At 38.4% G+C, this 15,286-nt stretch overlaps 2 protein-coding genes across 3 annotated transcripts in view; both read left to right on the top strand.

Moving 5' to 3' along the window:
* Nucleotides 1-1,107: 1,107 nt before the first annotated feature.
* Nucleotides 1,108-6,277, top strand: LOC134754928 (COMM domain-containing protein 2-like). Of its 2 annotated transcripts, XM_063691409.1 has the most exons (6): nucleotides 1,174-1,191; nucleotides 1,365-1,444; nucleotides 2,842-2,919; nucleotides 3,238-3,320; nucleotides 5,680-5,853; nucleotides 5,945-6,277. In XM_063691409.1, exons 2-6 carry the CDS (start codon nucleotides 1,378-1,380, stop codon nucleotides 6,254-6,256), a joined length of 714 nt encoding a protein of 237 aa, XP_063547479.1. In that variant the 5' UTR covers nucleotides 1,174-1,191; nucleotides 1,365-1,377; the 3' UTR covers nucleotides 6,257-6,277. The 2 variants fall into 2 exon arrangements, with proteins under 2 accessions (XP_063547478.1, XP_063547479.1); XM_063691408.1 differs by having other exon boundaries at nucleotides 1,108-1,444.
* Nucleotides 6,278-13,189: 6,912 nt separating this feature from the next.
* The window catches only part of LOC134754815 (ATP-binding cassette subfamily C member 4-like), a 67,881-nt gene continuing 65,784 nt past the window's right edge, over nucleotides 13,190-15,286 (top strand). The window contains exon 1 of the mRNA XM_063691202.1: nucleotides 13,190-13,665. Coding sequence (XP_063547272.1) covers nucleotides 13,592-13,665 — 74 coding nt within the window. The 5' untranslated portion in view covers nucleotides 13,190-13,591. The remainder of the gene's footprint in view (nucleotides 13,666-15,286) is intronic.

The raw sequence follows: 15,286 nt of genomic DNA on the forward strand, positions 1-15,286 counted from the left end.
GGCGCTGTTCACATGATGTCGGATGTCGGACCGACCCCGCCCGCGCCGCACCCCCTGTGAACCTCAAATGGCACCAGCTGCGGTCATGGCCGACAGCCGACTAGTGTGAACAGAGGCACCGACACCCGATTAAAAATCGTCCCGACAGCCGACTAGTGTGAACAGAGGCGCCGACATCTGACATAGTGGGAACGAGCTCTAAGGGAGTAAGGGATAGACATAGATGACGTCATAAACGTGGGGATACCATATTGGTAAAAATTACCCCAATATTTGATATCACGTTGGGGCGATTACCCTGGAGGCAAAGTTAGCTTGTTTGACGGTATCAAAGAATATAATACTCACTGATGGTATTAAAAAAATGTTAAATAAAATGTCAATGGGCCGTTCTTTTTAGGCGTATGAACAATGAAATACCTCCTATAATTCGCGCAGGTGGTACAAAACTAAACATGTTTAGTAAATAAAACGTAAAATAAAATGAAATTAAAGAAATCACAAATCGCAATCACACCAATTTTTTTTTATGAAATAGGAGGCAAACGAGCAGACGGATCACCTAATGGTAAGCGATTACCGCCGCCCATGGACACCCGCAACACCAGAGGGGTTGTATTTGCAGTTATTACACCGTTATTGCCGTTACCAATTAATGTACACTTACTTACTGAATTCATAGATCTGCGACGAGATTTTAATATAGTTGGTCAAACCAAAATGTCAGTAAATAAGAACAAAAAAAAAACTATACTCATTCTTCAAGTATAAATCCCATATATCCCATATATGCCTTAAAAGTTGAGGAGTTGCGATGTATATGTAGAGCCCGCTCCAGACTAAACGGTGCGAAGCCGCGAACGCGAGTGTGGAGTCGATTTCGCCGATTAGCGAACTAGACTCCACACTCGCGTTCGCGGCTTCGCGCCGTGATTCGTGCATGAGTGTGGAGGGCCCTTAGCAAAAACATTTTGACAACCAATACCTAATCTTAATCGAATGGCTCATAGTCTCAAACAGCCCTGGCACTGCTACCAGTGCTGCCAGTGTGCCAGTGCAGGTGGTTATATACTCTTTGAGTGCAGGTGCAGTCATATCGGCAGTTTTATTCAGCAGTCATTAATGGGACAGCCAAAGAGTATAATATAAAATATATTGGTCATGCAGTGCCATCTGCCATATGTTATTTTTGTAAAGTTTTTTTCTAAGTTGTGTTGTATTGAATTCTATTAATACATGTAGCATATTAACTGAAGCCAATGAAGCTCAAGCCGATTGCTGTGCTAAGCTAATAAAATTCATAATCATAACATTAACGTAACCGTGCGAACTAAATTTTATTTTTCTTAAATTTAATGTTGCAGTAGTACATGAAAGATGATTATATTTCTTAGCGAACTTCAAAAGGACCATTTGCGGTTGTTGCACCAACACTCTACTCAAGGTAGATTTCTATATTAAATATATTATTTAAAGACGACTGGTCTGGCCTAGTGGGTAGTGAACCTGCCTGTGAAGCCGATGGTCCTGGGTTCGAATCCCGGTAAGGGCATTTATTTGTGTGATGAGCACAGATGTTTATTCCTGAGTCATGGTTGTTTTCTATGTATTTAAGTATTTATATATATCGTTGTCTGAGTACCCATAACACAAGCCTCCTTGGGCTTACCGTGGGACTTAGTCAATCTGTGTAAGAATGTCCTATAATATTTATTTAAGTAATTTGTAACAACAGTCCAACAACTCTTTATTTGGAGTTAGTACTTTTTCAGGTTAAGCGCCACTTGTACCATCCCACTGACCTGTGGTTAATCGGTTAAACCTGGAGTTACCATGGTTACCAGTACAATTTGACACTGGGTTAACGGGATGGTGCAAGTGGCACTTATTAGTTATAGCAACAGTTTTTCTGAATAACATTGTAATATCAAATCAAATGAATGTTGATTTATGTTTTATCAGTGTACCTCTTAAATTATTTTCTGTAGAATTTAGCAATACCAACCCATGTATACTTTGTTTTTTGTACAACACCCACTTTAAACCTTGAATATAGGGCACTATGCACTAAATTTGCACCGTAGGTACACCTCTCCAGTCTGCGACGCCAGTCCTAAGCAATATGCCACCGTCTTATATAAAATATGTACCAGTCAGTATAACTGCCCGGAGCTCCTGGAGGCTATCAGTTTCCGAGCTCCCACCTACAGGACACGAACAAAGTCCCTATTCGCAATTCGCAATTACAATAAACGCCTAGTCTCGGTTGACATATTTAATAATACGCGATCTAACTTCAAGCGCAAAGTCAGCTTGCTCCTATAATTTTAATTACCCATATTGTAGCTTCATTTCTTGTGTACTATTTATTTACTGTAATTTGTGTAATAATTATTTTTGTGTTTATGTAAGTGTAGCTGCTTAAGTTATGTTACGAGTAGTTATCGTTATTGTTTAGTTTTAGTTATGTAGTTTTAGTTTTAGTAGGGATATCTGTTTATGTTCCGATTACAACGCTGTCTTAAAATTAATGCCTGAACTCCTAGTGGGAGTTGTGTTAGGATGCATGCTAAACCTATCATTTTATAATCTTATCTGTGTATTGTCACTGGCCTGTATCTGTTTTTTTCCCCAATAAAGAAAATAAAATAAAATATTTTAAATATCAACAGATTTCTAGTCTGAACCGTTTTGCCCTGTGATCCGATTCGCCTCGGTCTACCCTAAATTATTTATGTCATTAAAACCACATCCAGTTTGTATATTCATACATATGATAGAGAGAGGATAGAGTCTTATCTAGTTTTTCATTTATTGTTAGTTATTTTCTTTTTTTTACAGTGTTGGTTGACTTTTGTAAACTTGCCATTGACTTTTTAAATAATGGAATTAATCAGAAGAAATACTGTGTTGCTGCAGGTAAGAACTTGCAATAGAAGAATACCAACTTGTATTGTAAACAAACTGTTATGTAATGGCTCCTCTACACGATGGCTCAACATAGGCCAATCCAAGGGACGCAGCTATGCGGTGGAATGAGATAGCAATATCACTTGCTCCCTCTAACGCACAAAGGCGTTCCTTAGATTGGCCTACTTTGGGCCATTGTGTAGGTAGAGGAGCCATAACAGGGCCTAAAATAATGCTATGTCTAATTAAATTTAAGCTTAAACTTATATAAATATAAAATAATAGTGTGTTGCATCAGATGATTACTATAAGTATTGTTTATTTCAGAGAAACTGAAAGTTTCATCAACAGCCATACAAAATCTTGTCCATGCATTGACTTGTTTGATTGTAGAAGGATGCAAGCATAATGTAAGTACATGTATTAGTATTACTTAACATTTTTAAGACAATAGTTAGAAGTCTCAATCATATCATCCTGATGACCATGTCTCAACGTTTGTAAGTTTAAATTTAACTCTGTCAAGTTGACAAAATTTTAAAATTTAATTAAGGCCTATGTACTTTATTATGTCTAGGATGCCGGCTCGGTCATCAGGACAATATTTCCTTCAATAGTGTTTCTGTACAAAGTTTCCCTCCGTAACTCTGTCTCTTTAATCTGTCTCAATGTAGAGGTCCCATCTAATCTATTACTAGTACTTTTTAGCATATTATCCCGTGCTTCGCTCAAAATTCTAAATTAATATTATGGAATCATTGTTTGCTCTCATCTCTGCTTGGCACTCAAAATTAATACTCAAAGAAATATAGAACTTTGTTAAAAAGCATCAAGGAAACTTGGTCCCCTGACATATACCCTAAACCTACATTAACACGCACTTAAGGTTCTTGACCCTTAAACTCAAAAGATAATTTTGATAAGTGTAAAAGCGGCCGAGCATGCAGTCAATATGGTATGGTATAGTATCTCCAAAGAAAATATATAATAGCTATCGGTGCCGAGCTATGATAATACTATTACTTATTCTGTGGCCGAGCCTTTTTTATATGATTTTGACCCATGTTCTTTCACTGATATGTGTTAAAATTTGTTAAATAACAAACGAAACCGTCAACGCCATCAAGCCAAAAATAGGCCAAAGGTTGGTATTGGTAGTAGCGCCATCTGTGCGAGAATCAAATTTTCTTGATTTCCGCGGCACGTTTTTTCTTTAGACTGTATTTATCTTATACGGAGTTACATATGTCTTAGGTATCTATAAAAAAGCCTACTGTTACTACAAAAACACAAACAGGACATCTTATCGTTCGTGCGCGAGGTCTTAAGGATGGCGTCCACTAGACTCGCCGAGGCGAATCGGAACGAATCGCAATAATAGGGCGCGCCGTCGCCGTCATAGCAGTGATACTGATACCATGTATATTTATGTTACGCGTTTATGTATAGGTAAATATAAGATACTTAGTTACTCAAAATACGTTGCACTCAAATCCACGCTGTACAGTAGAATGATCGCTGATTGGTCTCTCAGCGTGAGTTCTGAGACCAAGTGTGACAAGGAGGGGGGAGGGGTCAAAAAACCTCGAAATTTGTGTGACGTAATTAATGGATGAACCCTTTGCTTCGTTGATAATGAGTGGCCTAATTACCCTTAACTTACTAATTATAAGTACTTAACGTATAATTTTCAACAGTTTGATATTTTTCAATCACGTGAATGTCGGTATCTAGTTAGAAGTCAACAATTTTTGTAAATAGCAATTAAAATGAAATAAGATAGCAGTAAATGTGGGCTAGTCTTATGCCTTTAAAATGAAATAAGATAGCAGTAAATGTGGGCTAGTCTTATGCCTTTAAAATGAAATAAGATAGCAGTAAATGTGGGCTAGTCTTATGCCTTAAAAATGAAATAAGATAGCAGTAAATGTGGGCTAGTCTTATGCCTTAAAAATGAAATAAGATAGCAGTAAATGTGGGCTAGTCTTATGCCTTAAAAATGAAATAAGATAGCAGTAAATGTGGGCTAGTCTTATGCCTTAAAAATGAAATAAGATAGCAGTAAATGTGGGCTAGTCTTATGCCTTTAAAATGAAATAAGATAGCAGTAAATGTGGGCTAGTCTTATGCCTTTAAAATGAAATAAGATAGCAGTAAATGTGGGCTAGTCTTATGCCTTTAGAATGCCTTGTTTTTAGACAAAACAGAGTGCTAACACTAAATAAATAATTATTATGGGACATTATTGGAAATAGTGTAGTTATTATTATTACACAAATTGACCAAGTCCTAAGTCCCAGTGTAAGCTCAATAACCTCAATAAGGCTTGTGTGGCTTGTACACTAAATAGGTTATAGCAATTACCTACAGTCAGCTGCAGAAGTTGCTAAACGGCCGAGGTATTCAAAATGAACTTAACACAACTTTATTATTTTATTAACTAAGGGAATAAGAGTGTGTGCAGGTCATTTTGAACAACTCACCTGCTTAACTAGTTTTGCTGCTTACTCTACCTACCACAATTTTTTAATTAAAATACATATATATTAAGCATCTTAGACTTATATTGACCGGGATATGGACCGTGGTTACCTTTTGTATTGTTTTCGAGCTCCCGATATTTCGACGCAGTTACATGCATCTTATTCACGGGTAAACCCGGTCAATATAAGTCTAGTGAAACTAACCTTGAGTTGTTCAAAACTGTTATTCAGCATCTTGTTTGTTTGTATGGCATAAATATGGTAAATATTGTGAATTTGTTTACAGTTAGTAGAGACGGACTTCAAGTCCTCATTGGCCATAGCAGGTTTCACGGAGGAACAGAGTGAGGTATTAATTAAATTTTATAGCTCAAAGAAAATTGAGTTAACAGAGGCTCTGAATTTGCTTCAAGTAAAGGATCCAAGCTATCAGGATTTAATATGGAGGTTCGAAATTCAGGTAATCATACTTTTAGGAATTATGGTAATAATTGTAATAACAAATTAATCAATGATAACATTTATATACCTGCGTCATGTAACAATTTTAGGTAGCGTCAAGGATTACCAATGAAGAAGTGAGACCTACAATTTTAATGGATTTTGTGTTATCAATGCCTAAACCATTCGGTAAGAACCTAGACGATAAGAAGAATGACCAAGAGACATATAAAGTTTACCAGAAAACCACAAATATGTCTATCCAGAGTGCCAAGACAGCCCGTCAGTGTCAACATAACATTCAACACATCTTGCTGCAATGCAACTTGTCTAACCTCATGCATTTAACAAATAAGTTGGACTTGGCCTTAAAACAATCAAAAACACAACATGTGCGGAAGGTTCAGAGAGCTTTACAATAAATTTTACACGTGTCTATACAAGGTTTTTATTTATTTCCTTTTATTCAGTAAGCATATGTATAAACGCCGTCATTGAAATAATTTCTCTTGCGAAGAGCTTACGAGCTATCCCCAATTGTACTGCAAAACATGGAACATGAGTCATAATTAAATAATAGTTATTTGTGCAACAAGAGAGGAAAGTTGGTTTTTCTTGCGAGTGTTTATTTTGAGTCCCGAGAAAGCGAAAGATTCTAAGGTAGAATCTTGAGCGTAGCGAGGGACTCAAAAACACGAGATGTAAAATAACTTTGCTCTCGTGTTGCACACATAATTTTTCACCTCAGTAGTGAGAACATATTAAAGGTTAAAATGTATTTCGAATTACACAGAATAAACAGAAAAAAAGTAATATAATATGTACCATACCATTATACCATACCATACGATACGATACGACACGACACCAAACCATACCATACCATACCAAACCATATACCATACCATACCAAACCATATCATACCATACCATACCATACCATACCATACCAAACCATAACATACCATATCATACCATACCATACCATACCATACCAAACCATAACATACCATACCATAAAAAATGTTATAAAAGTATGAAGTGGCAGTTCATGGCCTTCACTAAATTAAAAAGCTACTTTGTTTCACTCCCTGGTGTGAGGAAAGTCGCACTTTCCTCACTCCAGGGAGTGACGAAAGTAGGCTTGTTCGAGCTGCTGAGGTGAAAAAATATTTTTCCCCTCACTAGCTCGGAAAGTTGTCTTTTATCCTTTAAAACAAGCGGGGAAAAACGTATTTTATCCACTAGTGGGGAAAGTAATTTGACCTTGGATGGAGCATGTTTAAGTAGCTTGACAGATAACAAAACGTAAAACGCTCATAATAATGATTCGTTTGATATTAATTATCATTAAATAAATGGTTTGGGAATCTAATAAAAATACCAAATTTAGCTTTATTTAATGATTTTATGTCATAAACCTTAAAGTTCCATAAGAAACGTTTGTTTTTTTAATAATGATGTTAAATATAATTCTGAACGCACAAGTTGAGCCGATGCAATTTCAAAACGCATCATTGACATTTCATACGTCAGAAATGTCAACATTGTCAACAAAATTTTTACTTAAAAACTTCTCACGTAAAAATACAGAATTTCCAGTTTTTTGTTATAATATCGTAAAAAAATGAGTGATTTCAGTGATGAAGATGATCTAACGCCTGTGGATGTAGCACTTTCCTCGCTATAGTGAGGTGAAAAGTTTTGTGTTACACACGGGTGCAAATGTATTTTACTTCTCGTGTGTTGAAACACTTGCTACGCTCAGGATTCTATTTTAGAACCACTCGCTTCGCTCGTGGTTCAACTATACAATCCTTTCGCTTGCTCGTGTTTCAATTCCACACTCGCGGGTAAAATACAACTTTGCACCCTTGTATAACAAATAACTATTTTTATAAACCTTACACGCGTAAACGAGCAAAGGCAGAATCTTATGCCTTTGTTCATTTATTTAATCTCTCCTACGGCTCGTGGCAAGATACCTATCTCGGTACTCGTGAAGTAATGACATACTTTCCGCACTATCATCGTAATGTACTATTCTGAATTCGTTGACTGTTGTGCAAGGGCTTGAGCTGAAAAATAAAATCTTGGAGTCATTCTTAAGTCATTCGCTACAAATTAGATTGTTGTTGCGGAAATATACAGGTTTTTATTACTAAGGGCATGGCAAACACGTACCGAGTCGAGTGCATTGGCAAGAAAGTGTCAATAAGATTCAACGAGCGATCCATTAACATTATTTGTTTCTGTAGGGTTGATCCTGCTTTTGTCTCCCGAATAGTGTAAGTGTTGTATATTGTTGCTTGTGCTTTGTACATTAGTTTAGTAGCTTGCTCCACATGACTCGCGTATTGGCGATAACTTTTAACCTTATTTAGTAATACCTACTGCAAGTCATCATGATACCAAAATGAGAATTGTAGGGGAGAGTGGGTCACGGGTAACAGTGGATCTTTTGCAATATATAACTTCACTGATATTATTTGTACAGGGGTAAGCGCTACGACGTTACCGCTTTTACGCCCCTTCGTTTGCCTAACTAGATACCATCTCACCTTCAGAACTAAAATTCGTAGTAATGGGCATCGGCTACCAAGTAGCTGTAAAACTATTTTATACACGATTTTCAAAGACTCGTTTTCTTCATGGCTTGTGATTACAAACCTATCGACAGGATAACCTCACGAAAATCCTGAAATGTTACTGGTTTCAGAATTATGAGATTATGATTTATGACTAATGATAATCTGACAATCATATGATACATTATGACTTTCAATAATTATGTCAAACAACGGGATCCCCAAATTCTTCCATTATTGTAAAATATGGTTTTAATGTATGAAAAATCGATGTATTAAGGTAATTTTAACCATAAACCAAACAAATACATTTTTGAGTGATTTTTAATAATAATAATAATGTTTTATACAACTAACATCAATGGGGAAGAGTAAGAGTGGATCATATGAAATTGGGTCACAGTGGATCAATTCTTCTAATCATTATTTTTATGACATGTGTAAAAACTGATGAGCCTTGCAGCTTGAAATAAATGAATTTTATTTATTTAAGGTAGAAAAGGTGCCGTACAATGGTTCCCTTATTCTCTCGCAAGTCGGTGCGCGGTACGCAGCAGGGTGATCCACTTGACCTTCTGGTGTTTAGTCTTGGAATACAGAAGGCGATATCTGGGCTTAGTTCTCCCTTAAACATATGGTACTTAGATGATGGTACTCTAGGGGGCAAGCCAGAAGACGTGAAGCAGGATTTGATCGCGCTGCTTCCACGCTTTCAAGAATTGGGTTTGGGGGTAAACGCGGGCAAGTGCGAATTCTTCCCTTGTGGAGCCGATTCCCGTTCCTCCTTTCCAGTTTTTAGCGACCTGCTTCCCGGTCTCAAGGAGTTGTCGGCTGAAACTTTCACCTTTTTGGGCTCTCCTATTTTTAAGGACGCCGTCCCTGAGGCGATTGAAGTGCGAAGGCAACTTCTCCTGTCTGCTAGAGACAGATTGAGGGATTTGTCAGCGCACGTTGCCCTAGTCCTGCTTCGGATCTGCTTTGCTGTCCCCAAGCTCACATACTTTTTGCGCACCGTGCCGGCTTGGCTTCACCCTGAAGAGTTGGATTATTTTGACAGCGTGTTAAAGGAGTCTGTGGAATTATTGCTTAACGTCTCCCTCAATCCTGACCATTGGGACCTGGCGTTCTTGCCAATTCGGAGTGGTGGTCTGGGTATCCGGCGCGCGCGAGACGTGTGTCTTCCTGCGTTCTTAGCATCGGCGGGTGGGGTTGTGGACCTGGTTACTCAAATTTTGGGATCAGATGGTAATAGGGTAGCCATACCTCACTCTGCCGATGCTTTGGAGGCTCTGAATTTGGGTAAGGCTGTGCCTGAGAGGCCTGAATTTCAGCGGGTGTGGGACAACATTGGGGTGAAGCAGGTGTTTGATGGCCTGCTTGAGCGGTCTTTGGGGGTGGATCGAGCGAGGCTTCTTGCAGGGTCGAGACTGGAGTCAGGGGCGTGGTTGCATGCGCTTCCTTCCCCTCATTTAGGCACCCTCCTCGACAACCATTCGTTGCGGGTGGCTGTTGCTCTTCGCTTGGGCTGCGATGTGTGCGTACCTCATTTATGCATTTGCGGCACTATGGTGGAGAGCAACGGTCACCACGCTTTGAGTTGTTGCCGATGTGCAGGGAGGTTCCCACGCCATCACGCTCTAAACGACATTATATGCAGAGCGCTCGTCTCGGCAAATGTGCCTTGCTCGCTTGAGCCCCCGGGCCTTAGCCGGTCCGATGACAAGAGGCCGGATGGCATGACGTTGGTGCCTTGGCAGAAAGGGAAGTGCTTGCTTTGGGACGCTACATGCGTCAGCACTTTTGCTGCATCGCACATAAGTCGCACAGTAGGTTTAGCAGGGGCAGCTGCCGAGATAGCCGCTCTTAGAAAGCGGGAAAAGTATGCGTGCTTCGGTGGTTATTTGTTTGTTCCACTCGCGGTCGAGACCACTGGGTGTTGGTGCTCGGAGGCACGGTCCTTCTTTAGGGAGCTCGGGAGTCGCTTGCGTGAGAGGGGCCTTGATCCCCGCTCCGGGTCATTCCTGGTGCATAGGTTATCTATTGCGATTCAACGCGGAAACACAGCGAGCGTGTTGGGGACTTTTGCGCCTGGAATGACTCGTGGTGGGTTATTTGATTAGTTGTAATGGGTTTGGTTATGTGTTGGACTTGTGTTTTTTTTTATACTGTAGTACTTGATGTATGATTTCCTTGTGTAGTTTGAATGCAATGCAATTGAATGTATGTTATGTATCTAGTAGTTTTTAAGTTATTCACATTTATTGAAATTTGTTAATAATGTGTTATTTATGTTCATGTCAATTTTATGTAATAAATAATTAACCTGATAATGACTATAATGTGTACAAATAAAGACTTATTATTTAAAAAAAAAAATCAGTAGTATATTGATATAAATACTACCACAATGGTATCTTTTTAACATAGGCAACATGTGCGAGTGAGACACATGACAGATTGTGCCCTCCACTTTAACACCCAACACCCAAATCACCATACGTGCCTTTATGAATTGGGGAGTTCCCTCAATTCCTCATGGATCCCATTATCAGAACAGCACCAGATTAATGCGAGACCACCTTGATGGTAGTTCGTTTCAAACAAAAATAGTACATTTCGATGCTAGTGCGGAAAGTATGTCATTACCAGGCGCGGCTTCCTCTAAGGAGCGCTTGTGCAGTGCACTCCCATAAATAATCATAATGAAATTATAGTGCCTAATTAATATATTACTCTTTAAGATCTATCGTACAAAAGTAAAATACCAATTAAATAATTACCTTATAATGAATTAAGTTTATAGACGGCCTATACTACTCGGCCTACTCCTATAATTTCATAGGAATCATAGGTAACGCGCGAAGCGGAGCGCTTTGGATTGCGCTCCTATGAAAAAGATTTAGTACATAAAATCAATAGGAAATTCAATGAGAGCGAAAGAGAAGTTTCGCTACAGTTCCGCACGTGAAACAGAAGATTTTCTATGAAGAAAGAGGTAAAATTGGAGCGGCGCTCCGTAGCCCGTTTGACCTTGCGCCCTCTCGTCGAATGCGCGCGCATTGTGCGCGCCATATTGTCACTTGTTTGTAAACAGACCTTAGTTAGTAGTCAATTTTAAAGTACGCGCGTGAATGGAATTTTGGCATTTTTTTATTATAAATAATTAACCAAGAGTTTAAGCAGTAAGTGCACATAATTTGTTTGTTGTGAGGTATTTAAAATGAATGAATTTAACGGGAGAATGTGAAAAAAGTTTACAAAATCGACTCGAGTTCAATATAAAAGGAAAACCTTGAACTTTCGTAACAATGTTCGTCAAAAACAAAAACTTATATGTCATTAAATAAGATCAATATGCAAAAACACCGTGGTTGTGTTATGTCGCTGTGATAAAAGTAACTAGGTGTTTTAGTTTATCGTGTTACCTACCTAAGTACATATGTCTTGTTTGGAGCGGGCGCGGGCGGGCCGGGCGACGGCTGTGCGGTGAGTTTGCTTGGACCGAAACCGATGTGTTAACAATTTAGCACATATTTCCATAAAATTTTAAAACAACATTCACAACCTAGAATCCATTTGTAAAATGAACTGCAGTTAGCGTCTATCGGTCGTCAAGATATTCGTAATAGCGAAATTCTATAAGAGAGTTCAATGACCGTATTTTGTGTCGGTTAATTGAATGTGTAGTTTTTTACTGTGATAGTGAACACCCATAATATAGAATCACCAGCCGCCGCTGGTCATTACTTCACGAGTAGCGAGATATCTTGCTTGCCACGAGCCGCAGGCGAGTGGCAAGACTCGGGACGAGTGAAGAATGACATTTCCGCACGTGTATCGAACGACGTTTTTTAATACAGTTGCGAAAAAATAAGAAAAACAACAAGTAAGGAATTCGGAACTTTTATATTATTAATTCTGTAACATCATTGACATTATGAAGAGGTATTTTTTTAGCTGGGTGTTATTATTATTGAACCCACTTCAAGGAAAGTTTTTTTTAATGCATGTTCAATAAGACAGAAACAAATGTAAATATAAAACATAGTACTATTATTACCCAAATATCGTTAATTACGATTATTTGTGTATCGTACATTTATAAAAACTATCGAATGTTGCCTTTGGAAACTTAAAGCAGAAAGAAAAAACGCCTCTTCTTTGACAGGCGTTCCGTTCCATTCAGACAACTTATTAAGACCACCAAGAAGAAAAAAAAAACTTATTAAGAACGGTTTTTCAATATATTGAATACAATATATTAAAAAAAATTGACGTGTTATAATGATGAAGAGATAAGTAATAAAATATGTATATTTTTCGTATTCTTACATTAATAGTAGGTTTTTATGTTGATTACGACGTTTAAAGGAAACTAATATTAACACTCATCAATAAGTAGTCATGAATTGGAACAAGAATAAATTTAAAAAAATTGCAAAAGTAAAAAGCACTAGTTCGCGAAAACCAACTTTCCGCACGCTAAACAGCTACGTAAAGTAGCACTTTTTGAGCAACTGTATTAAAAATAACTATTTCGCGATTTCGTGGTTGGTCCCGTTGGTCCCATAGTAAAAGTTGCTCAGTATAATCCCGATCCACAGACCCGATCCGTCAGACCGTCACCCGACGGCGGCAGACGGCACTAGACTCGACTCGCCCGCCTCCGGCGCCTCCCGCCCGCTTCGCTGCTCCATTCCACCCATTCGATTCGCCAAATCGCCAGTCAGTTGTCAGTTCAGTCAGTCAGTGTCAGTTCACTATCGGCGCGCCGCGGCGCCGGTTTGACTTTTAACGCGTGTCGCGTTATAAGTGTACTTAATCGGAGTGGTGGATACTTAACTAATATTGTTATTTCGCCATTTATGCAATTTACATATTGACTTCAGTGAATAGAAGCCCCATCCTCATGATTCAGCAAATTTTCATTGTATTCCGAGTAACAACCGTTTGTTTTTGCAAAGTAACGTGAGATGAGACGGAAGTATTTAGGCGTACATTATGCAACTAAACAAGAATTTTAAATTCGACATGATTACTGGGCAAAATTGACTCATGTTATTTATAGTTATATAGTGAGAGCTTTAGACGTAATACACATATACAAAATATTGTATTCTATTATTGCAAACTGTAAGTATCAGTGGTGTTGAAAAGTGCCTGAGAAACATGGAATCGAAAGTAGTAATTAAAGAAAAGAACCCTCATGACAAAGCTAACATTTTGTCCAAAATATTTTTAACGTAAGTACCTACTTGTTTATTGTCTTTTTATTCTCAAAATTATATAAGTACCTAACCTAAACATGCCATTTTCGTTCCCTACGTTCTGCTAAGTATCTACTTTATTTGCATTGCCATAATGTCTACGTAGGTCCCTATAGGGTACACATACTCTACTATAATAAGGTAAAACTCCATGATATATTCACTGTTTGTTAAGAGAGAACCAAAAACGAATGCAAGACAAGCATAGAGCTTATCCGAATATGGAAATCGTATAGACCGCGGGCCAGGCGAAAAATTCGTCAGTCATCGCCTTCCGGTTGATACTTCGTCACACGATAGTTTAGATGCTATGAATTAAAAAAAAATTGTCAGCCGGTTGTATCGCGGTGGAAAGACCGTCAGCTGGTAGCATATTAAAATACGTACCTTACCATTTTATGTCCGCAAAGTATGCGTGAAAACGCAGGCGTTTATTGAAACGCCTACGCCTGATGGAACGCTACATGGAAAGTATTGAGGTACGGCACGTATTTTTGTGTATGTTTATGCGACCAGCTGACGGTCTTTCCACCGCGATACAACCGGCTGACGATTTTTTTTATTCTCAATAGCATCTAAACTATCATGTGACGAAGTATCAACCGGAAGGCGATGACTGACGAATTTTTCACCTGGCCCGCGGTCTATACTATTTCCATCTTCGGTAGGTGTAGGCTCTATGCTTGCCTTGCATTCGTTTTTGGTTCTCTCTTAACAAACAGTGAATATATCATGGAGTTTTACCTTATTATAGTAGAGTATGTGTACCTACCCTATAGGGACCTACGTAGACGTATTAAACGGGAGGCGATGACAATTTTTTTACGTGTTCCGGTGGCTGCCATTGGTTGGCCGAATTTATTGACTGCCATTTGTTTTGTTAGGGACGCCGCTATACGTGAGACGCGATTAGAGATACATCCTATCGTTTCTCACGTATAGCGTCGTCCCTCTTGTTAGTCACTAAATTAGGATAGTGTAATAAGCCCTTAGTAAAAAAATTACATTATACCTACGTCTGTTGAGCCGTTTTTGAGTATCGCAAAAGTACCAAATCAAACCCATCTCAGATCATAGTAAAAGCACGTAAGTGCCACGAAGTACTGCCTTTTGCTTGTTACTTAGCTTAGCAACAAGAAACACAAGCCGATTCAAGAATATCTCTTTAAAAAAAATTGTAACTGTCATTTCAATTTACGGATCCTCCTATTAAGTCGGTTAATAACTGGGAGGAGCCTTTTAATAGCTTTAAATATGAAGAATCAGGTCGAGCACGTAGCACGTAGTATACACGTACACGGCATGCCATAGATAAATAGACTCCCGTAGACTCTGCCTTATAAATAAAATATACGTAATTGAAAACTCGTGGTCACCACACATACGCTATGACGCCATTAATATTTTTTTACGTAAGAATCATAAGGAAAAACAGAATAATTACACGTTTGTTTTGTTTTATGTTTTATATTACCGTATATATACCTTTACCTACTAATCTTTTTTGTTTTTTGGAAAACATAATCAACTTTGGTTGCCATGGTAATTGTTTACCTGTACAGTAGTGCCGAGCACATGATTGACGCGACAGTATCTC

Source organism: Cydia strobilella, chromosome Z (genome assembly GCF_947568885.1).
Source record: "Cydia strobilella chromosome Z, ilCydStro3.1, whole genome shotgun sequence".
Lineage (NCBI taxonomy): Eukaryota > Metazoa > Arthropoda > Insecta > Lepidoptera > Tortricidae > Cydia > Cydia strobilella.

Coding starts and splice junctions, on each gene's coding strand:
- LOC134754928 (XM_063691408.1), top strand. CDS start 1,378: ATGATTATATTTCTTAGCGAACTTCAAAAGGACCATTTGCGGTTGTTG. Junction 1,445..2,841: donor GCACCAACACTCTACTCAAG/GTAGATTTCTAT, acceptor TTTTTTTTACAG/TGTTGGTTGACTTTTGTAAA. Junction 3,321..5,679: donor TAGAAGGATGCAAGCATAAT/GTAAGTACATGT, acceptor ATTTGTTTACAG/TTAGTAGAGACGGACTTCAA.